Raw genomic sequence first — 22,073 nt, forward strand, 5'->3', positions numbered from 1 at the left:
TTCTTATGTTCTTAAACATTTCAGAAAACACACATCATTGACCAGACTGAAAAGAGCTCTTTTTGTTAAAATTTGTTTTGTGAATTTCTTTTTATCTTTGAATGTGGATTCTCTATGTAGTTTATTCTTCCTATTGTTATAATTCAAATTGTGACATAACACAAATGAATATGAAAAGCAAAGTAAACATGCTGCATAGGAAGTTACTCCTGTATGAATTGTTGAGCATAAAATCAGTAGGATTAGCCAATCCCATTATTTTTTCTCTTTCACTCATTACTTTACTGTGCTTGCAGGAACCTTCAGATCAATTGTATTTTTAGGAAATCAAATATGGGTGGCTAACTTTGATGATCCTAAGTTTATAGGCTGACATTCTGACAAAATCACTCAATGGAAGTCCTATTGAAATTGAGTATTTAAAGTAACTCCTAGATAGTATTATAGAGGAACAGTGCAGATGTCAACTACTGTTTCCTGCTATGTTCTGAAGCAGTACTCTCACTGTGATATAAAACAGAGTGGTCAGAAAAAGACAGTTCCCAGCACACAAACACAAAAGAAAAAAATGCTATAGATCAAACTCATCTCTACTAGTTTCACTCACCTGGTTTACTGTGTCTAGTAGATAGATGCTATATTCATTCCAGCTCAGCACCCACCCTTCCTGAAAAAAGCATGAAATGAGTCCAAGTTGCCTCTCTGGGAAATTGCAGCTTCTCTTGTCTGAGTGTTCCACTCGAGGGTATAATTCAAAGGGCTTCACTCCAGCAGCAAATACATCTTTCAAAATGAACGTGGCCTGCACAGTTCCATGGATGTCCGATTTCCAAAGGCGAATCCCAGGCCTTACAGCAAACAATGTTAAGTCACTTTGTTTACACAGCCCAGGTATAAAACACGCTCCAAATTTACCTGTGCTAAAATTTAAGAACAAAATAATGGTCAAACCACAACATTGTATTTAGGAGGGGGGAAAGACAACCAATGCTAAAACTATGTGCTCTCTAAGTTCAAATTGTTAAAACTCTGCAAACAAAACAGAAAAGGTGCTGGATCAAAGCAGCACAAATGGACTTCTCATACAAATGGGGCTTTGCTCCCTCCTCTTGACTGCAGCCTCTTGTGCTCCCCCAAAACTGAACCGGTTCGGAGGCACATAAAAGGGCCTCCAAACTGGTTCATACACATCCCTCATTTACACAGACTGGCAGTGGTCTGTCACAGACTGACAGACTCCAGGGTTACAGGCAGGAGTCTCTCTTGGTCCTGTCTGGAGATGCCAGGGAGGGAACTTGGAACCTTCTACAAACAAAAATGCCAATGCTCTTCTCAGAGCAGCCTCATCCCCCAAGGGGAGTATCTTACAGAGCTCACACATGTGGTCTCCCATTCAAATGCAAACCAGGGTGGACCCTGCTTAGCAAATGTGACAATTCATGCTTGCTATCTAAGACCAGCTCTCCTCCCATACAAGACCACCCTCTAGGACATTGTGGGATACATAGATGCAGGGAGATCAGCAACCCTACTATGCTTTCCATTCATATACAGAACTGTTTGGATCTTGACCAAATAACAGCATGTATTTTCAATTCTGATACTACAAGGATACAAAAGAGGAGAGATATTCGCAAACTTTTCTTAAATACTTAAAAAAAAACACCACCTTATATTGCAGAATTTATTCTGCTTACGAAAATTTTGTTTTGCAAACAATTCTGGAGGGCTTGGTGGAGGAATATAAGAAGGGAAATGTGCAAATGGGAGTGCTGATTTGACAGCCCAAAAGCCAGAGAGCACAAAGTAACAGAAAAGCACAAAATAACAGTTTTGTTATAAATAGCAGTTTTGTTATAAATAGCAGTTTTGTTATAAATAACAGTTTTGTTATAAATAACAGTTTTGTTATAAATAACAGTTTTGTTATAAATAACAGTTTTGTTATAACAAAAGCGGGAGGTAATGCAGCATATTAAGATCTTGATCCTTGAAGGCTGGAAATTTGGATAGCATGTTTCAGAGCAGCACCGACATTTTACCTCAGAATAATAAAAGGAATAAAAACAAAATTATCTGTTTTGCCACTTCTAACAAAAGTCTCAGGGCTGTCACAACAAACATTTTGTTCTATGTTAAATATTTTAAGCAGAGAATTATGCTGCATTATAGTAATCACCCAAATCACATCTCTACAAGTCTGAAACCAAGATATTTGCTTGGATCAAAATTAAGTGGAGTTACTTTTTCCTGGGTTGGGCTCCAACTTGCTTGACCAATTTTTCTTCTGTATAGAAGAGCAGACTTCTCTGTAAAGTGGAAACCAGCAACACTTTCTGGCTATAATCTAGCTGCACAACTGAAGATGGCTCTTCAAGTATCAAGCTGGAACTGCAACGACCCTGGAAAGGAAGAAGATGTATACAGAACACCATTGGTTTTCAAATTAAGAACTTGTCTACAGTTATCTATAACTTATCTACAGTAGAGCCAGCATGGCATAGTGGTTACAATGTTGGACTAGGACTGGGAAGACCCGAGTTCAAATCCCCATTCAGCCACAAAGCTCACTGGGTGACTCTGGGCCAGTCATGTTTCTCTCAGCCTAACCTATCTCACAGGGTTGTTGCGAGGATAAACATAACCATGTATACCGCTCTGGGCTCCTTGGAGGAAGAGCGGGATACATACATGTAAAAAGAAAAAAGAAAAAGAAAAACTTGTAGGGTCTGTCAGGGGAAAGGTTGAAGCTAATTTAAACAGCATTCAACAAACTGATACAATTCCGTTCATATAGTTTATGTTGCACCATTCTGAAGATGGCGAGTGTCCCCTCAAGTGACACTTGTCCAGGAGATTTCCTTGGAACAAGAACAATCAAAGATGAAAGACATGTGACATCCAAGGCCACTTAATGACCTCCTAGCTGAGAAGAGATGTGAACCCAGATCTCCTAAATCCAACACCACCACAACTAGGATCAGAATGAACAAATGCTTGGGGGGGCAGGGGGGAACACCACAATTACAATGTTAGTGAGAAAAAGAGACCTAAAATGCACCCTAACCAAGTAACAACTAGAACAGAAGACCCAGCTGCCACACAGGTTCTCTTTAATGCAGATGTAATAGTACCCAAATAGCTCTTGTCATAACCATTGTGTCTCTCACTCAACAATCTGCCAGAGCTAAAGAGACTGCATAATTTATTACATGAGTCTTGTTTTTCTAACAGAATACAACACACAGTTCTATCCTCTAGATCAGAGACTCAGAAACTGTATTCTATTGTAATATTGTTCACCACTCTGGGAGTTAAGGACTGAAAAAGCTACAAATTCTGCAAAATAAATCAATCTGTGGACTTGAAAAATAAGTCTGTGGACTAAGGCATGCTAATACATGACAGGAAGTTGAAGTTCCTTGAAAAATTAAGCAATCCTATTAAGCCACCTAATGGCACAGTGGGGAAATGACTTGACTAGCAAGCCAAAGGTTTCCGGTTCGAAACCCCGCTGGTATGTTTCCCAGACTATAGGACACACCTATATCGGGCAGCAGCAATATAGGAAGATGCCAAAAGGCATTACCTCATACTGCGCGGGAGGAGGCAATGGTAAACCCCTCCCTGTTTTCTACCAAAGACAACCACAGGGCTCTGTGGGCGCCAGGAGTCAACACCAACTCGATGGTGCACTTTACTTTATTTGATGCATTCACCATTCTATAAGCATCAGATGGATGAGGTCATATGCAGCACTGACCACCCCCTCTCTGCCTAGAGCTGGAGATATCAGCTGAGGGAGGAAGTAATATGCATAAGAAATGTGAGAGCCAGCATGGTGTAGTGGTTAGAGTGCTGGACTAGGACTGGGGAGACGCGAGTTCAAATCCCCATTCAGCCATGATACTTGCTGGGTGAGTCTGGGCCAGTCACTTCCCTCAGCCTAACCTACTTCACAGGGTTGCTGTGAGGAGAAACTCAAGTATGTAGTACACTGCTCTGGGCTCCTTGGAGGAAGAGCGGGATAGAAATGTTGTTGTTGTTAATAAATAATAATAATAATAATAATAATAATAATAATAATGATGATGATGTGTATTGCACTGCAGTTGACAGACAAGGGGAAATCCTTAGCAAATACATTGCCTAGACTGAAGTACTTTGCAAAAACAGGGAGAAGCAACCAGAAGACCAAATTAACTGGGATATCTTGCAGTTACAGGGAAGGATGCCTGCACCTTCTTCTAGGACCTGACCAAGAAAAATGTGTGATGGTTCTGTTGTGGTCCAGGCCTGATTTATATACCATCCCCAACAGTTCTTTGAGTGTCAAGTGAATGGTGTTTTGTTTTTTTGAAACGTATCTTTATCTTCCAGATAAGAAACAAACCAGAACTTTAAATCAAGACTTGCTGCTGCTCTGTGAGATATGATCGCCACTGTTCCCACAGTTCCTCCCTTGTTGCCCAGTTCCAGTGATATGGCACACTGCATCAAAAGGTAAGATACCAACAGGCAATATATATATATACTTAAGGGAGCAACCTAATTCCCTTAAGTATGTAATTAAGAGACGTTACAGAGCTAGCCTTCTACATTTCCAATATATGCCTCCAATCTGAATCCAGAAATACACACACACACACACACACCTGTGCCCTGGGTATCAAACATTTGGAAAACAAGCTCTAGACAAGTGCTTACCTGATCTAGATCTAATGCTGAATAGACAATTTTCCCTTTGTCATCTCCAGAGAATAATTTCATCCCATTGGGACTCCATGCCAAGGCTGTGATGCTGCTTTTGTGGACACCAGATACATTAAACCTCCGAAGCTGAGGGGTAGAAAAACATGCCAAGTAAAGGTGAAGGTTCGCAATTGAGTCTACTCATTGGTCCAACTTACATATTGGTGTTCAGACAAGCATTTTCATTTTAACATGCACCAGGAATATCTCAGAAGTGCACTTCCAGACAAAGACCTTAGGTGTAACAAGGGCTCTCAAAAGATTGATGTGGTGTTATAACCTACTTGCAAGGAATTTCACTCAGTGCAGATTTTCTTGGCTGTCACAATGCTAAGGAATTGCACAATTAACTTGAACATCACAGGTTTTAACAGCGTTTAGTGCTCTTACTTGTTTGTTTCTTCCAGGCAATGAAGAGACTAACTGAAAAACAGAAATCTTGCCCGAAGCTGTTCCAACAGCAACAAGATCATCAAAGCAGCTCAAGAGTTTCACAACAGTTATGGACTCACTTTTCCCCTTGTAAAAGAAGAGCAAAGAAAACACTGGGAAATTAAGAAGGCAGGTTTCTAGCATAATACTGACTTGACTATAACAAGAATGGGATATTTGAAGGATGTTTTTAAATAAGAGTGTCAACCTCTTACTTTCCAGTCTTTGAACTACTTAAACAAAACTGCATTAATATAAGATGCTGTAGAACTTAAAAATAAAGAAATAAATTGATATAATTAAGAACCAACCCATAAGGCACCGTGAGAGCAACAACAGAGTTAGAGACTACCTTTAGCAGAGAGTGATCCTTACTCTTTTATTAGCTAAGGACAAAGCAACTTCTAGCTAAATCTGCATCTTTAGGTCCCAGCAAGTTTTGAGATGTAAAATTGACACAACCAGAGACAGAGGCCTCAGAAACACTCTGAAAAATGAAGCATGTTCTTATGAGAAAGTATTCATTCTTACCTCCAAGTTGTATTTTTTCATCTGGTTTAAGTGCCTGCAGTAGAGATACAGCATTCCAATACTGCTACCCACAGCAATGTAGTCCCCATTGGTGTCAAGTGCCGTGAGGTACACCACAATGGAACGAAAACCCTTTTGTATTTTTGTAGGAATGGCATTCAGAAGATAGTACAAGGGACAGAATTCCTTGAAGGTAAAGGATGGAGTCACTGATGCCATGATAAACATCTGTATGTGCTACCTATAACCTGGAAAAGATACACTTCATTTATTTCCTCAATCAAAAAAGAAAAAAGGATGGTTTTTTGTCACGGGCAACCCTTCACATCCATACAGCTGGAAGTATTATTATTTATTTATTTATTTTTACATTTATATCCTGCTCTTCCTCCAAGGAGCCCAGAGTGGTGTACTACATACTTGAGTTTGTCTTTCACAACAACCCTGTGAAGTAGGTTAGGCTGAGAGAGAAGTGACTGGCCCAGAGTCACCCAGCTAGTTTGATGGCTGAATGGGGATTTGAACTCAGGTCTCCCCGGTCACAGTCCAGCACTCTAACCACTACACCACGCTGGAAGTAGATTCAATATAGGTATAGAACACACAGTACAATTTTGTTTCTCCCATAAAGTGTTTCTAACTTATTACATCACTGATTTGGTACTAGTGACCAGAGCATGATGCTTATACATCATTTCCCCTCCCATAACCTAGTAAGCACAATTGTGTGGCATTTATTTGTATACAAACCAAGACAGGAAGCAATGCATTTTGTTGCAATTGTTTCATCTGGCTCTAGTTTTCTATTATTCCACATAAACTGTGAAAGAGAACATGAAGAATCTTATGGCACCTCAAAGACTAAAAATGCATTGTAACTTAAATCCATGTTACAGACATGCACAAACCATATAAAAAATACAAAAGCTCTCACTGCAATAGAGATGTATATATTAGGCAGTATAAAAATATGATAGATAAATGTTTGTCGTTAAAGTGCCATAGGACTGTCTGCAGTTTCCTCACACAATGGCTTTCTTACATCATGCATGGATATCCAGGGCTCTGCAACCTTTCCCCATCAGAGCGGTGCACCTCTCTCCCTCAGTTCTCTGCAAATAAAGATGTGAAGAACACACAATATAATTTTGTTTCTCTAACAAGTTAGGAACACTTTTTATAACTTACTACATCATGTGAAGGGGAGGGGACAGTCTGTCTTCTTTTTGCACTGGCTTGTGTAGAAGGTAGAAGCTGTGTAAGCAAAAGCTCCAGAGGAAATGAAACAAGTCTCAGCTGCTCCTCTCTCACTACCAGTGGTCCCTCTAATTCCTTTCATCTCTGTGTGGAAGGAGTTTTGTTCTGGGCTGCAGTTTCAAAGCAGTGTGCGCGCACCTGTATTCAGAGTGGGGCCTTCCTGATTCAACCTGAGCGGGATCTAAAATGAACTGAGTGGACATCCAAAAACTCGTGAGCGCGTGCACATGCACACACCTTAGAGGGAACAGTGCCTCCTGCCTTCCAACACAGGCACCCACAAATCCACTTGCCAAGGAGGAGTATCTCTAGCAGGTAAGACATTCAGCACCACACAGATCTCTCTCCCCAGATCTCCTCCCCATTTCCACTACCATTTTTGAAAAAGGAAAAGAAGAGCAGGAATCCTTTTTGAGCAATAGGAGAGGGCTCCCACTGTTTCCTACCACCTTCATATCCCAATGCAAACAAAAGAAAATTCACTTCATTCCTAAGCCCTCTGTCTGTGTACCAGAAAAAATTTGGGGGAAGAGAGGGGGTTGGTGGTGAGCACAAATAACAGTTGAAGGGAAATCCAATTAGATCTGTGTACAGCTTAATCAATACATATTAATAAAGCATGATGGGTTGAAAGGAGTAAAACATACAAGTACACTTAGGCCTATGACTTGTGCTTGCTCTGGTGAAGAACACTTTCCAAATAAATGGGTGGAGGTCTAATTGGCTGGGCGGAGGTGTTCAACAGAAGTAGAAAAGTGGTAAATAGCCACAAAGCAGGGGATTCCCCTGAAAAAGAGGTAGTTGTGGTGAGCTCTGGACTGGCTAGATATCACATGGAGCTGGACAAGGATTAAGTCATAAGATGACATTAGGGGAAAGGATCTCCATAAAAGAGGGCATAGATTAATTATAATATAAAAGGAGGTAGTCCAATAAACATGAAATGGGGTTCAAGGAAGAATTACCTGGATAAGTGAATCATAATAGAGAATAAGATACATTCCTTAATTTGGTAAACGATTCCTGTGAGGTGGTGTTGTAAAAGTGTACCTTAATGAAGAATCAGAGTCTGCTACTACTACAACAAATATTTATACAGTACACCGCTTTTCAACAAAAGTTTCCAAAGTGGTTTACATAGAGAAACAATAAATAATTAAAGATGGATCCCTGTCCAAAGGGCTCACAATCAAAAAAGAAACATAAGATAGACACCAGCAACAGTCAACTGGAGGGATGCTGTGCTGGGGATGGAGAGGGCCAGTTGCTCTCTCCCTGCTAAATAAAGAGAATCATCACTTTGAAAAGGTGCCTCTTTGCCCAGTTAGCAGGCGCCCAGTTACCCTCTTAGTTGTCCCATTCTACTTTAACATGCTGTCTGCCTGTCCAGTGTTCCCTGTAAGAAGGATTCCCAGATGTTGTTGTCTACAACTCCCAGCATTCCCAGCTGCAATGACCTTTGGCTGGAGATTATGGGAGTCATAGTCAACATGTCTATATCTACAAAGATTAGAATCGTTCGGACAATGGTTTTCCCCGTGACACACTATGGACGTGAAAACTGGACTTTGGAGAAGCAAGATACAAAAAGTATTGATGCTTTTGAACTTTGGTGCTGGAGACTTTTGAGGATAACATGGACAGCCAGGAAAACAAACAAATGGATCATAGAACAAATCAATCCAGAACTTTCACTAGAGGCACAAATGACCAGACTCAAACTATCATATTTTGGACACATTATGCGAAGACCCAGCTCCCTTGAGAAGTCCATAATGCTGGGAAAAGTTGAAGGAAAGAGAAGAGGATGACCAGCAGCAAGGTGGATAGACTCAATTACAACAGCAATGAACGCACCACTGAGAGACTTCAAAGGCCAAATTGAAGACAGATCATCCTGGAGAGAATCTATTTATGTGGTCGCTGACACCAACCTGATGGCACTTAATCAGTCAATCAGTCAAAATCTGGGAATCCCTCTTACAGGGAACACTGTGCCTGTCATTATCATTTGATGTTGCAATCTATTTTGTGTCTGTATTCTTCAGGGCCGCACAACTTTGGCCCTCCTGCAAACTTTGGACTATAACTCCCATTACCCTGATTACTGGCTTCTGTGGATGGGGACAATGGGAGTTGTAGTCCAATAACAGCTGGAGGGCCAAAGTTGTGCAGTCTTAGCATACTCACACCTTTAAACTGAATGGGCAGCATTAAATGTTATAAATTTTACTTTGCTTCTGGTCTGCGTTTTATTCTCTATTGCAGTGGGTACTCAGGTGGAGTGGAGTCCCAGTTCTGGGTCTTGCAGCTGGGCTTTTGGCCAGGCTAGGCTGCAAAACCTAATTACTATAAAAGAAGGGCTTTTATAAAAAGCTTAAAATCTCCTACACTGCCTAGTTCGCTAATCCTAAATTTGTGGACCCCTGCTCTGGCATGTGAGAGGACTTGAAAGAGGAGACAACACCTTGTTTCCCTTGTGCCTCTGAGTACCAGCTGCAGGGGAGTAATAGCAGGAGAGAGGGCATGCCCTCAACTCCTGCCTGTGGCTTCCAGCAGCATCTGGTGGGCCACTGTGCGAAACAGGATGTTGGACTTGATGGGCCTTGGGCCTGATCCAGCAGGGCTGTTCTTATGTATGTTCTTATGTTCTCCTGTGAAGTTTCTGCAGAGAAGGCAAGAAGCAACACCTCTCACTATTGCTGCCTCCATGCCAGTAAAACTGCAGCTGGTGTAGGAGCTTATACACTGGATTTCAACCCCGGTTCAAATCCAGATTTGGACACAAGCTCACTATGTGGCCTGCGGCAAGTTGCTGCTGTTTCTGCCTTGTCTCCTCACTGGCCATGTGGAGATGTAATCAAGCTGCTGGCCTACCTTGCAGGCCTGGTGCCAGGATTACTGAGATAATGTATGTGAAGTGCACTGTATGTGAATGCTCTGACTTACAATGTGCTATATAAACACTAAACACGATTGTGAGCCAACAAAAATTTGAATCCATGATGCCCATGTCAGCATTGTCAATATATTTGTATAATGGTAGGCATGACAACTGCCCTGTTACACAGGTTGAGATGCTAATAAACCAGGTCCCCAAGGAGAACTCCTGTTCCTCCAAGCAAGCACCAGTGCCATCAATCTGCCCACACGGAAAATTATGCAGAGTTAGTGTCTAATGGAAGAGGCCTGAGGCCACAGCAAGTAAAGGCCACACACAAGATTAAAAGCTGAGCTAGCTAGCTATCTCTTAAAATGCAATGGTGAGGCAAAGTGAAAAGTAACCAAATAAACATGGTCCCTTGCTGAAAGGTAAAGTGTGCTGTCGAGTCGGTGTCAACTCCTGGTGACCACAGGGCCATATGGTTTCTTTGATAGAGTACAGGAGGGGTTTACCATTGCCTCCTCCCATGCAGTATGAGATGATGCCTTTCAGCATCTTCCTATATTGCTGCTGCCCAATATAGTACCAGCAGGGATTCGAACCGGCAACCTTCTGCTTGTCAGTCAAGCATTTCCCCACTGCGCCACTTAAGGAGGGTCTATTAAATCCTGGTATCCCTCTCGCACCATGTCTTGCGATTTACTTTATCTCCTGGTGTACTCCAGTTACATAGCCAGAAGTCTTGAAATTACATACACTTTACATGCAAAGAAAAACATCTTGCCAACTTCTTAGAGATATGTATTTAGTGATCTGGTCTTCAAAAGACAGACTGTTTACAAAGCAGTCTGTCTTTTGAAGACCAGACCACTAAATACATATCTCTAAGAAGTTGGCAAGATGTTTTTCTTTGCATGTAAAGTGTATGTAATTTCAAGACTTCTGGCTATGTAACTGGAGTACACCAGGAGATAAAGTAAATCGCAAGACATGGTGCAAGAGGGATACCAGGATTTAATAGACCCTCCTTAAGTGGCGCAGTGGGGAAATGCTTGACTGACAAGCAGAAGGTTGCCGGTTCGAATCCCTGCTGGTACTATATTGGGCAGCAGCAATATAGGAAGATGCTGAAAGGCATCATCTCATACTGCATGGGAGGAGGATACTGTTTTAGGATACTGAAATGTTTTAGGATACTGAAAGGAGTTGCCACTTTTGAGGGAGGAAGATTGGCATTAGCCAAAGCATGTGCAGAACTTGTAAACTTAAGTGTAATTTACTGAACGTTTTTTAAGCAATGTAGTTTCATTTTTGTTTGAAGTTTATCTCTCTGAGATGATTGTAATAGTTAATGCCTCAACAATAACACTGAACTGATTATCTGCCTTGCATGCAGAAACTAATGCACAAACTGATGCATTATCTGATGCAGTTTGTGATGATTGCAGGGGAGAAGCTGCAGCTCAGTGGTAGAGCTCATGCAGTGGGTCTCAGGCATTCTCAATAGGCCTTCTGACTGAAATCTTGGCTACTACTCAGTGTAGTAGATTACTGAGCTAGATGGGAGAAGAGCTGGTCTTGTGGTAGCAAGCATGAATTGCCCCCTTTGCTATGAACCAAGGGTCTGACTCCGTAAAAGGCAGCTTCATACCTTAACATGGAGGTGGACAACTGTCATTTGCCTGCACATGTACATGCAACAAAACACGCAAGATTCTGCATTAGCATTAGGCCACCGTTAAAAGCCATGATAAATGGCTTGCTAATTATTTTTAGTTTCCTGTTCTCATACAACAGCCATCTTGTACACTGAGGTTTGTAACAATGAACTCTTGATCATAAAGCTGACTGGAAAGAGTTTTTATTCTGCTCCTATTTCTGGAGATTGCAGAAATCTCCAGAAATACTCCCCAGTTGCAGGGGAGTAATGGCAGGAAAGAGGGCACGCCCTCAACTCCTGCTTGTGGCTTCCGGCAGTATCTGGTGGGCCACTGTGTGAAACAGGATGCTGGACTAGATGGGCCTTGGGCCTGATCCAGCAGGGCTGTTCTTATGAGATGAGCAACTGGCTGGCACTTGTCATAAATAAGCAGATCAGAAGATCAAATCGTAGATAATCTACTGGAATTAATTAAAATAACCTACCTTACAGGGCTGTTGTAAACCAAAATAATATACATGGAATGCTCTGAACTTTCTAAAAAGCCAAAAAAATGCTAAGTGTTATATCGATGGGATCACTGTAAAAAAAGATTGCAGTATACTTTAATGTGCTGGGAAGCTGACTGGCCTTTTAAGAGTTGCATTCAAAGTAAAAAACACATATATGGCTACACCACAGTTTACATACTTTTCCCAATATGAACATTAATCTCATGTCAGCACAAACAAGGTGAGGATTTTGCAGTCGTTTCCATAGCTGTTTTCTAGCAAAGAATATTACAGCTTTTAGGACCAGGACAGGGTCAGCTCTAAGTCTGAGAAAACTCCTTGGCAGTGGGGCTCCCTCTCCTTATCTTGGCAGTGGATATGCAAGCAGACATGGGTTTCTATTTTCCCCTCACATCTTCCAAGGTAAGAGGGTTTCATTCAGCTGGGGGCTACAGATTTCTGGCAGGGCAAGTTCTCCCTGGCTGACCTGGACAAGCATCAGTAGTAGGCCCCAGGGCATCCAAGAATGCTAAGTTTCAGCCCTAGACCATCACAGCCACCCCACTGTCTTAGGGCAGAATACATCTCTCTAGCAGGCAAATACAGTAGGATGTGACAGATGTTATTCCTCTCTAAAAGCAGCAGTGGATAAAAGGCACATTTCTCCTGTATAATGGCAAAGAAAAGGCACATCTCTCCTGTATAATTTAAATGAACCATAAAAAACAGAAGATAGCATGAAGTGCAACAGTGCTTCATCTCCTCATCATTTTGCTTTTTAAAATCACAAAACCAGGTCATGAGATTTTTACCTTTCAACAAGCATGCTCCAAACACCATCATCATCTAAAGAATTCCTTCAAATGAGAATTCAACAAGCACCACACAGAAAAGAGACACACAGTTGAAATACTCAAGGCTGAAGCCTACAGGCAAAAAGGGGGCTCCACCCACCTTCCTCCAATAAAGACAACATCCCAAAGCATGGGAAATATATAGCCATGCCTAAAGATTAGGAATTTGCAAGTCCTATCAGACACATGCATGACGAGTAACCCCACTTGGGATCCATTTTTGCCCCAAGGCACCAGCAGCTGAGCTGATCAATGGATCTTACAATATTAATTCAAGCAAATTCATGGGAAGGGAGGGAGAGAGGCTAATGTGCTAAGAGATGTGTATTTTATTTTTTCTTTATTGCCTGCCAGAGAAGGAAGCACAAATGACAGTGCTTTCTTGAACGACAGAGATAAGAAAACAGAACTAGAACTGCAAGAAAATATTAAAGGGAAAGATAAACCCCTGGAGGAATTTTATCCAACCTTGGCAATTCTCACTTATGAGGGATTTAAAAAAAAAAGCAGAACAGAGATGGCAAATTGTTCCTCCACTACCACCTACAAAATCATACCCTTTAAGTCTTAATTGGACCTATTCAGAGTAGCTCCTGCACTCTAGCTCGACACTCACAATCAGCCACACTGCTGCCCTACTCGTGATACAAGACAAAGAAGTAAATAACTCTTATTTATGTTCATACTGGCACCCACTCTTCCTCCAAGGAGCCCAGAGCACTGCAAGTGGTTATCTTTAATTAAATTCATTCAGAGGACAACAAAACCCTTCAACTACTACAAACAGTAGGCTGAAGTGGGGCGGGGCGGGGCAGGATTTAATGCTGCAGACCCACTTAATGAACCTCAAGTAGTCAAAAACAACAACAACCCCAAAAGGATGGTTTTCAGTGCTTAGCACTGGACAGGCATTGAAAGAAGAAGAAGGGCGACTGGGTCAGCGGATAACAGGTCGGTCGGGGAAGCCCGCGGTTTACTTTCGGGCAAGGCTCGTCCCCGGGAGTCCGAGTCAGCCTCCTCGGTCCCGGCTTGCAGAACTGCTAGGGCTCTGCCCTGCAACATGATGGAAAGTAACCCGAGCCTGTGTTTCTGTTCCCTCCGAGGAGGAGCCCTGCAGGAGGAAGCTTCCCATGCAAGCCTCAGCCGAATCAATGCCTCTCTTTATTTTAAAATGGGGGTTTACTATTGGGATGGGGCGAAGGGGGCACTCGCCGCCTGGCCCCCGGCGGTGGGGAATGAATGGGGGCGGAGGAGGCTGCAAGACCGAGGCAGCCACAAACACGACTCCTCCAACCCATTTCGAGGGAGATGATCCTGGGAGTCGCCCTCCCGCTCGCCCGCCTAGGCCGCGCGCCTAGCCCACTCACCTCAGGAGGGCCCGAGGCCCCTCATGGCTGGCTGAGTGGCCGGCCGAGGCGAGCGCCCTCTCTCACCCCGCAGGCTCAGCGGCTGCTCTGGCACGGGACGCGAAGGGAGACCCGGCGCGGCTACTCCGCGGCCTCCAAGCGGCCGCTTGGCTAGGCGGGGCCGGACGTGAGCGCACTTCCGAGGGGAGCGGCCTAGCTGCGGGGCTGCTGCTGCTGTTGTCGCCTGTTGCGTGGGCCCGGCGGCGAGGATGGCAGGTGAGTTTCTTGCTGGAGGCGATCTGGGGCCGGCGAGATCGGACCCCGCACATCGCTCCCCCCGCGGGCCGGGGGGCCCCAGTGGGTTGCGGCCCGGGCTTTACACCACACCGTGTTGGTGGAGGACTGGGCGGGAGCGAGCGCCAACCACGGTGCGATTAACGCGGAGTCCTTGCTCCGCCAGCGGCGCCTTGCACGCTGCGCAAGAGCGTTTATGTATTCTTATTTATTCGATTCCTATACCTCCCTTCCAAAAATGGCTCAGGGCGGTTTACACCAGAGAAATAATAAATAAATAAGATGGCTCCCTGTCCTCAAAGGGCTCACAATATAAAAGACAGACACCAGCAACAGGCACTGGAGGGGTGCTGTGCTGGGAGTGGAGAGGACCAGTTACTCTTCCCCCTGCTAAATAAAGAGAATCACTTCGTTAATAGGTGCCGCTTTACCCAGTTAGCAGTGGTCAATGAAGAAAGTTAAAAGAGAAGGTGGTGCCTCCTCTGCCATTCAGCCTTTGGTTTGGTAGCAAGTGGCAGGAGTTGTTCAATAGTGGCTGTGATTCCATTTTAATAGAAAGCAGCAGGTAGTTAAAGTGTTTGGACTCTTAGAGAGACATGACAGTGGTATAACAATTATCCATGCCATAGTATGGAACAAGTGGCTCGGTTGGTTTTCCTTCTCATAGGAACATAGGAAGCTGCCATATACTGAGTCAGACCATTGGTCCATCTAGCTCAGTATTGGCTTCACAGACTGGCAGCAGCTTCTCCAAGGTTGCAGGCAGGAATCTCTCTCAGCCCTATCTTGGAGATGCCAGGGAAGGAACTTGGAGCCTAGGTGCTCTTCTCAGAGCGCCTCCATCCCTTGAGGGGAATATCTTACAGTGCTCACACTTTTAGTCTCCCATTCATATAAAACCAGGGTGGACCCTGCTTAGCTAAGGGGACGGGGCATGCTTGCTACCACAAGACCAGCTCTCTTTCTCCTCTCAGCATGAAAACTCCAGGCTCCTCCAACAAAATAGATTGGCAGGAGGTTTAGGACAGAGGGGAAAAATCAAGTCCAGTTTCTCGCAATGTCTAATGAACTTCAGGAATTCACTGCCACAAGAGCCTACTGGTTTAAAGCTTACTGATTTTCCCACAAGGTGCCGACTGATTTAAAGGTTGTGCCATCGAGTCAGTGTCGACTCCTGGCGACCACAGAGCCCTGTGGTTTTCTTGGTAGAATACAGGAGGGGGTTACCATTGCCTCCTCCTGCGCAGCATGAGATGGTGACTTTCAGCACCTTCCTATATGGCTGCTGCTCAGTATAGGAGTTTCCCATATTCTGGGTAACACACCAGTGGGGGATTCGAACCAACAGCCTCCTGCTCTCTAGGCAGGTTGCTTCCCTACTGCGCTATTATGTGGTACTTACTGATTTAGATGGCTTTACAAAGGGATTCAAGAGCCTAGGATAGATGGTCTATGAATGGTTGTTCATAGCTCAGTATTGTCTGTACCTAGCAGCAGGTTTCCAAGGTTTCAGGCAGGAGTCTCTCTCTTCTAGCCCTATCTGGAGTTGTCAGGGATTGAACCTGGGACTTTCTGCTTGCAAAGCAGATGCTCTTCCACCGCTGGTTCCCCAATTGGGGTAATGTGATAAAAGACAATTGCCTGCTCGTTGTGTGCTTCCGAATAGCAGTGAGTTGGCCACGGTGGGAAACAGGGTGCTGGACTAGATGGACCTGAACCCTTGGATAATTATTTAACAGATTTGTAAAATTTACAGCCCACCTGTATGTGTGGTTGCTTGCTTGGAAGCAAGTTTAATTTTGATAGTTTGCTCCCTCTTCCATGCATAGGATGGACACCTTATTTTTTAAATACTCCTTGCCAAGTCTGAAGCACTCCCAGCCAGGTTGGTTGAAGACCATTTTTGCTATGAAGATCCTAATCCACATTGGTGATTGTTGAATTAAGAACAAGGGAGTGGTAGTTATTCTAGTTTTATTAAGCCAGAGAACAGATCTTTCGTATGTGAGAGATAATTTGGACTATTGTTGTTCATAAAAATAAAAATTTATTGTTATAGCATAAATTAAAAATTCAAAGTGGTTTATATAGCAAAAGAAATAAGAACATTGTTCCTTGTTGTGAAGGGGCTCACAATCTAAACAGAAGCACCTAGCAGACACCAGCAACAACCACTAACTGGAGGGATGCTGTTCTGAAGTTGAACAGGGCCAGTTCCTCTCCCCCTAAAGCAGGACTGCACATTTTCAGCCCCCCTAGAAGATGTTGGACTCCAACTCCCATCATTCCTGACTATTGGCTGGGGTGATGGGAATTGTAGTCCAACATCAGCAAGTGGGCCAAAGTTGTGCAGCCCTGGCCTATTGAATATGAGAATCACCCCTTTGAAAGGTCCCTCTCTGCCCAGTTAGCAGGGGAGTACTGGAGTGATTTTCCCCACCTTTCTACTCATCCTCATGAATATAATGGGGATCAAATCAAATCAAAGCTGAATATAAGACCAAACGTCCAAAATAAGACTTTTTGGAGCTCTAGTATATACAACAAGGAATCTCTTTGCTCAGCTGTGAAAATGGGAGTTACAGAAGTAAGGAGACATCATGAGGTTTCAGTTCTAGTTAATTTATCTGGTTCTGTATGAAACTATTCTGTGCTTGAAATAAAGTTATGTCTGTCATGTTCTGTAGCTAAAGGAATAAAGGAGGAAGATCATGTAGGCACTTTATATCCGAGATATCTAATGTTGGAAGCATCCCAGTTGCCTGGAAGGGACAAGTTGGAGTTGGACAAATATCATGCCAACTCACATCATCTGTTAAAACTGCTACTATTTTGTAACTTGCCATTTGCCTCCTGACTAGCATTCATATTAGACATCAAATGGAAGCTAGTCAAAATACCATAGTAGGTTCAGGAACAAAGGGGTTATGTCCCTTCCTCCTCCTCCTGCCCTTTCACTATCGGTAAATGGCACTTATGTATAGATACAACCTATCAGAAGGATGTTGCCACAATTTTTTTTGTTATAGCTACTTATGTTTTCAGTATATAATTATGAATGCTTTTATTGCAGCATATAAATGAATAAATACTATATACCCAATTTTCAGTTACAATTGTTACTAAAGCAGCTTACAATTTGTCAGAAAATGCAATAAAAGTGACTGGGTGTGTTTTGCGGGGAGAGAAGATGGAGTGGTTTGCATCTCACTATTCCAGTGTCAGGTTCCTCTTTCTGGCTTTTGAGTTGCTGGTGCTGCCACTTGCTGGAGATGATGGTGAGTGGAGCATCTTAGATGTTAGCTCCCACTTTCACCCTTAACCTTCCAGCTGCTGGTACATATCTGTGGTGACCCTTTCCGAGAAGGGTTTCCCTCCCAGAAGCTGGCACTCCAACATAAAATAAACAGATAAACCAGGCAGCACAGATAACATCCTTAGGAGGGATCTAATAGTTGTCTGTATACCTGCAAACACTGTGTACATTTCTAGGTCCTACCTTCTAGAATAGAGGCTCCTGTGATAGTTCCAGGTGTGTGTGTGTGGTCAAACCACATAGTCTGAGAATGTGGCTGAACATTTTAGGTCTTAGTTATGCAAAAAAGCTGAAAACGAGTGAGCAACACACAAGAAAAAAACCATTTACAAGTAGGACCTTGCAAGCAGCTTTTTTAACTTTTTTGATTAACAGCATTTAATGTTTGTGTTTTTAAATAGCCAGGAGTTTGACTCCCAAGACACCTGTATTGTCTGTCAGCGCAAGAAAAATCAAAGATAACGCTGCGGACTGGCATAATTTGGTGATGAAATGGGAGACTCTGAATGATCAAGGATTTAACACTGCAACCAAAATCGTGAATATCAAAATTGCCAGTGAGTAAGTATGTTTAAAATGCTTGTCTGTGGTCTTTGTATGGTCTTTGGCTTTTTAGGTAACAAATGTAGAGCTGTTGTTCTTATGTATTGAAAGATATTTTTCTTTAGATCTAAAGACAAGTTGGAAATAGAATGTGATAATTTTGCCTCTGAGTCTGAGAGACTGCCACTGGACTACAATGGGGAACTAGAGGGGTGCTGTACAGAACTACTTCGGATCTTCGAAAACATGGTACTGTGCTCTTACTTCAAACCATCCAACCTGCAATTTTCTATTTCCATTTCCCCCATCTCTTTCGGTTCAGGAGATGTCATACCCCATGATGTGCCCTTTCTAGGAACTATTTTACATGTCTGTTCAAGACCAACATTGTTTGCAGGTTGTAAATATGCAAATGCATATCCTTGCAGCTGAGCTGTCAACCAGACTTAAAATAAGTCTACCATTCAGGTCTTTCAGAAGTGCCACAAGGTAGGGATGTGCACGGAACCGGGCAGGGGACGTTTGAAGGCGGGGTGTGTGTCTGACTTTAAGGGCGGGGGAGGGTGCGCTTGCCCCCCACTGGTGCTCCATTAGTAAAGGCTCCGTACCCCGCACACACTGGGTACTTCGGGCCAAAGAGGGAACGGGGAGGCAGGGAGGTATCCTGCCGCCCTGACAGAGCCTTTGCTAACAGAGCGCCAGCGAGGGAAAAGTGGAGGAAGGGGAAAGTGCACCTTTCCCCACCCTTAAAGTCAGACAGACAGACAGACACACACACACACACCGCCTTCGAACCAGCCAGTTGTTCAAACAGGTTCTTAGGCCCTTAAAAGGGCCTCGGAACAGGTTCGTGCACTTCCCTACCACAAGGGAGGCTTAAAGCCTTTTGAGCACTACTAGTCAAGTACCGATTGTCTATTTCAGTGATCTTCACTATTTTTCAAGTGGGGACCACTTTGGCAAAAAACCTTCACTGTGAGATCCGGTGAAGAACACTGGTCTCCCTTGGCTACAGGTGTGCCTGTAACTCAGTTGCAAAGGGTCTCCACAACAAAACTTTCCCAGCAATGAAGTCTCTTAGCTGGTGAAAGTGGAAATTAAACAGCCCACAAAGACAGAGTGTATACTCACCGTTACTAAGCTATACTCAGAACTTTCTTTAAAATTTCAAGGTGTTCTATATATCTTATAATTTGTTAGGCAAAGATACATCAGAAAATGGAAAGGTTGTGTTCAACAACTAAAGGAATCTGTGACTTAGAAACATACCATCATGGAGGTCACAAGAGACCACTATTTCACACATGGCTGACTTCCTATTTCTGTAAGTAAATTGTTTTTCTTTCCCTTGAGGGAGGTTTATTTGAAAATAATCAAAATATGTTCAGAGAATGAGAAGTAGCTGAAATTGGCTAACTGCGTTTCTGTGAGGGAACTATGAATTTCTAAGGGAGAATGCTTCATGTAATCACACAACTACGATTCCCAGGATACCATAGAATTAAACCATAGGTGGCTGTAGTTTAAAAGTTGTTTCTGGTTTTAAGTAGCAGAATGGGACAAACAGAATGTAGTAAACTTGGGTAGTGACACAGTTGGAAAAAGTGGATGTGGTCAGGCATATGGGCAAGCAATCTATATAGTACTGTTAACATATTCAAGCCTATAAAAATGGAGCATAACATGATTTTTATTATGGGCATAGTTCTCTAGCAGCTACATAAGATGAGGTTATTACTGGCAAACTACTCTTTTGGTTTTTCTATTTCAGATGATGTTTCTATCAAGCTTATAGAAATGTACTCAAAAGAACTCAAACTTAAACAAACCATTGTACAAGAGATTGCTCATACTGTTGACCAAGATCTCCTGATGGTCTACTTGTCATCATGGTTATACCAGCCTTATATCGAGAACAGCAGCAAAGTACTACTAGAAAGTATGTTGTTAGAAACAGGACACAGACCAGTCTAACGCTTCCTGTTTGGAAACCAACTTAATCCTGCCCCGAAACCACTGAGTTGTGGGGGGAAATGTCAATACATGTTGCAGACTTCATTAACTTCCAGCTTGAGACAAAGTCCAATTCTGAGGGGTTTTATCTTGCCTTCCAGTGTGGCAGACTGATGACAGCTTACAGTAACATAAAAAATAGAATAAAACCAATTCTAACATGGAACACATCTTCACTGTTTGCAAAGAGCTCCTTGTTTTCAAGGCATTAAAATCTCTTCTTCCAAATTTGAAATTTCACAGCACACTTCTGTGGATATATAGGAGCTGTAGTAATGTTAGATGCAGAACTTTCAGGCAGTTACATCTGGGTATGGTAGCAATTCTTTTCCAGCTAATTCAGATTGTACAATGTGTTTGTGTGTCTTGCATAGAACTCATGTGGCAAGTAATCATACCTGATTCACATGTGGTCTTTTAGTCACTAATACTGTAGTTTAAATCTATTCATCCAGAAGTAACTTGTGCAGTGCAAGTAATATAGAAATAGAACCTGAGTAATGGGAAAGTGGGATGGGGAAATAGGCAGCCCTTTTGTACTATGAAGCAGAGAGCATTGAAAATATGGTGGGTTTTCAAAGAACTGAAATGAAAAAGGAATGAAATAGAGCTAGAGAAGGCAGTGGCCAGATCTTGCAAATAGCAACACACGGGAGGTAAATTCTGTAGCGCCACCCAGTTGTAAGGCCCAGTTCTCAGGGTACCAATGATTACTGTATTGTATTTTTTGCACCTGATGAAATAGACATGCCTACAAAGGCTTCTGTTGACAAACTTATTAATGTTTAAAGGTGCTACAAAGTTGTATCTTTTGCATTCTGGTGTTTGAAAGCCCTGCTATAATTATGTATACCAGAAAATGTAACACTAGTCAAATGCTACCCATTACAACTTCTGTTCAGCAGCATACTTTTAAAAGAATGTTGCTTTACTCTATTTAGCAAGCTGGGTTTGTGCCTGGGACAGAGGGCATCTACCCAAATGCAAATTAGAGTAAAATTAGAGTAATGCCAAAGCACTCCTGAAAAATTGTAACAGTGACCTACCTCACAGGGTTATATGAGCATTCACAAAAAATACTTAAGAGTATACGTTTGAAAATTAAAAGCTTTGATTCATTTGAGGAGTGAGAGAGAATCAGGCAGCTACATAAATGTCTTCTACAAAATTTGATTTAAACCCATGTGAAATTTTGGGATATTTAGCATTTTCAAACTCCAAAGAGGATCTGGTCATATTTGCAGTCACTCTTGTCACTACTCTAGATTTCCCAATTGCTATCTTAATTCCTGTAAAAAATCAGATTGGGCTGCATGGATAAAACATTCACAACATGCAAATGAAGTACATTCACATGTTTTGTGAGCCTAGCATATTCTCACATAAAAACTGGGTTTTTTTAGGACAATGAACCTAGCATTTGTTTTGCAAACAGAACAAGACTCACTTGCAGACCTTTTACTTACAAACACTCCAGAATCTAGCTAGACTCAAGAAGAGCTGCTTGTACAAGGGGAGGGGGAGGGAAGGAGTTGATACTATTTTATATTTACTACAAAGAGGTACATGGCATTTTAAATCTGAAAATAGACATTAGGTTAGTGCAGAGGTTGATTTGAAAAAGCCATTTGCTAGTGCTTTGTGCATAAAATTGAATTGATGTTTAAATAAACTGTTCATAGATTAGTTAGAAAAGGTAC

The 22,073-nt window shown here is 42.6% G+C and overlaps 2 protein-coding genes and 1 long non-coding RNA gene across 7 annotated transcripts in view; 2 read left to right on the forward strand and 1 right to left on the reverse strand.

Moving 5' to 3' along the window:
* The window catches only part of LOC128346791 (uncharacterized), a 52,798-nt gene extending 48,336 nt beyond the window's left edge, over positions 1 to 4,462 (forward strand). Inside the window, exon 3 of the long non-coding RNA XR_008317196.1 lies at positions 4,381 to 4,462. This is a non-coding gene — a long non-coding RNA (uncharacterized LOC128346791). The remainder of the gene's footprint in view (positions 1 to 4,380) is intronic.
* The window catches only part of TECPR2 (tectonin beta-propeller repeat containing 2), a 79,006-nt gene extending 64,631 nt beyond the window's left edge, over positions 1 to 14,375 (reverse strand). The window contains exons 1-7 of one of the 5 annotated variants that reach the window (XM_053300386.1): positions 14,229 to 14,371; positions 6,758 to 6,827; positions 5,716 to 5,956; positions 5,143 to 5,271; positions 4,708 to 4,839; positions 2,245 to 2,402; positions 608 to 920 (exon numbers count right to left, since the gene is read on the reverse strand). In XM_053300386.1, coding sequence (XP_053156361.1) covers positions 608 to 920; positions 2,245 to 2,402; positions 4,708 to 4,839; positions 5,143 to 5,271; positions 5,716 to 5,943 — 960 coding nt within the window. In that variant the 5' untranslated portion in view covers positions 5,944 to 5,956; positions 6,758 to 6,827; positions 14,229 to 14,371. Of the gene's footprint in view, positions 1 to 607; positions 921 to 2,244; positions 2,403 to 4,707; positions 4,840 to 5,142; positions 5,272 to 5,715; positions 5,964 to 6,757; positions 6,828 to 6,903; positions 7,044 to 12,819; positions 12,838 to 14,228 lie in introns of those variants that run through there. The other 4 variants (XM_053300367.1, XM_053300377.1, XM_053300395.1 and 1 more) reach the window with 4 other exon arrangements.
* On the forward strand, positions 14,345 to 20,543 carry CINP (cyclin dependent kinase 2 interacting protein). The gene is made up of 5 exons (XM_053300466.1): positions 14,345 to 14,483; positions 18,219 to 18,378; positions 18,486 to 18,609; positions 19,561 to 19,684; positions 20,132 to 20,543. The coding sequence occupies exons 1-5, from the start codon at positions 14,477 to 14,479 to the stop codon at positions 20,332 to 20,334; spliced, it is 618 nt and encodes a 205-aa protein (XP_053156441.1). The 5' UTR covers positions 14,345 to 14,476; the 3' UTR covers positions 20,335 to 20,543.
* The last annotated feature ends 1,530 nt before the right edge of the window (positions 20,544 to 22,073 follow it).

Source organism: Hemicordylus capensis, chromosome 1, assembly GCF_027244095.1.
Source record: "Hemicordylus capensis ecotype Gifberg chromosome 1, rHemCap1.1.pri, whole genome shotgun sequence".
Classification (NCBI taxonomy): domain Eukaryota; kingdom Metazoa; phylum Chordata; class Lepidosauria; order Squamata; family Cordylidae; genus Hemicordylus; species Hemicordylus capensis.

Coding starts and splice junctions, on each gene's coding strand:
- CINP (XM_053300466.1), top strand. Junction 18,379..18,485: donor AATATCAAAATTGCCAGTGA/GTAAGTATGTTT, acceptor ATTTTTCTTTAG/ATCTAAAGACAAGTTGGAAA. Junction 18,610..19,560: donor TTCGGATCTTCGAAAACATG/GTACTGTGCTCT, acceptor ATAATTTGTTAG/GCAAAGATACATCAGAAAAT.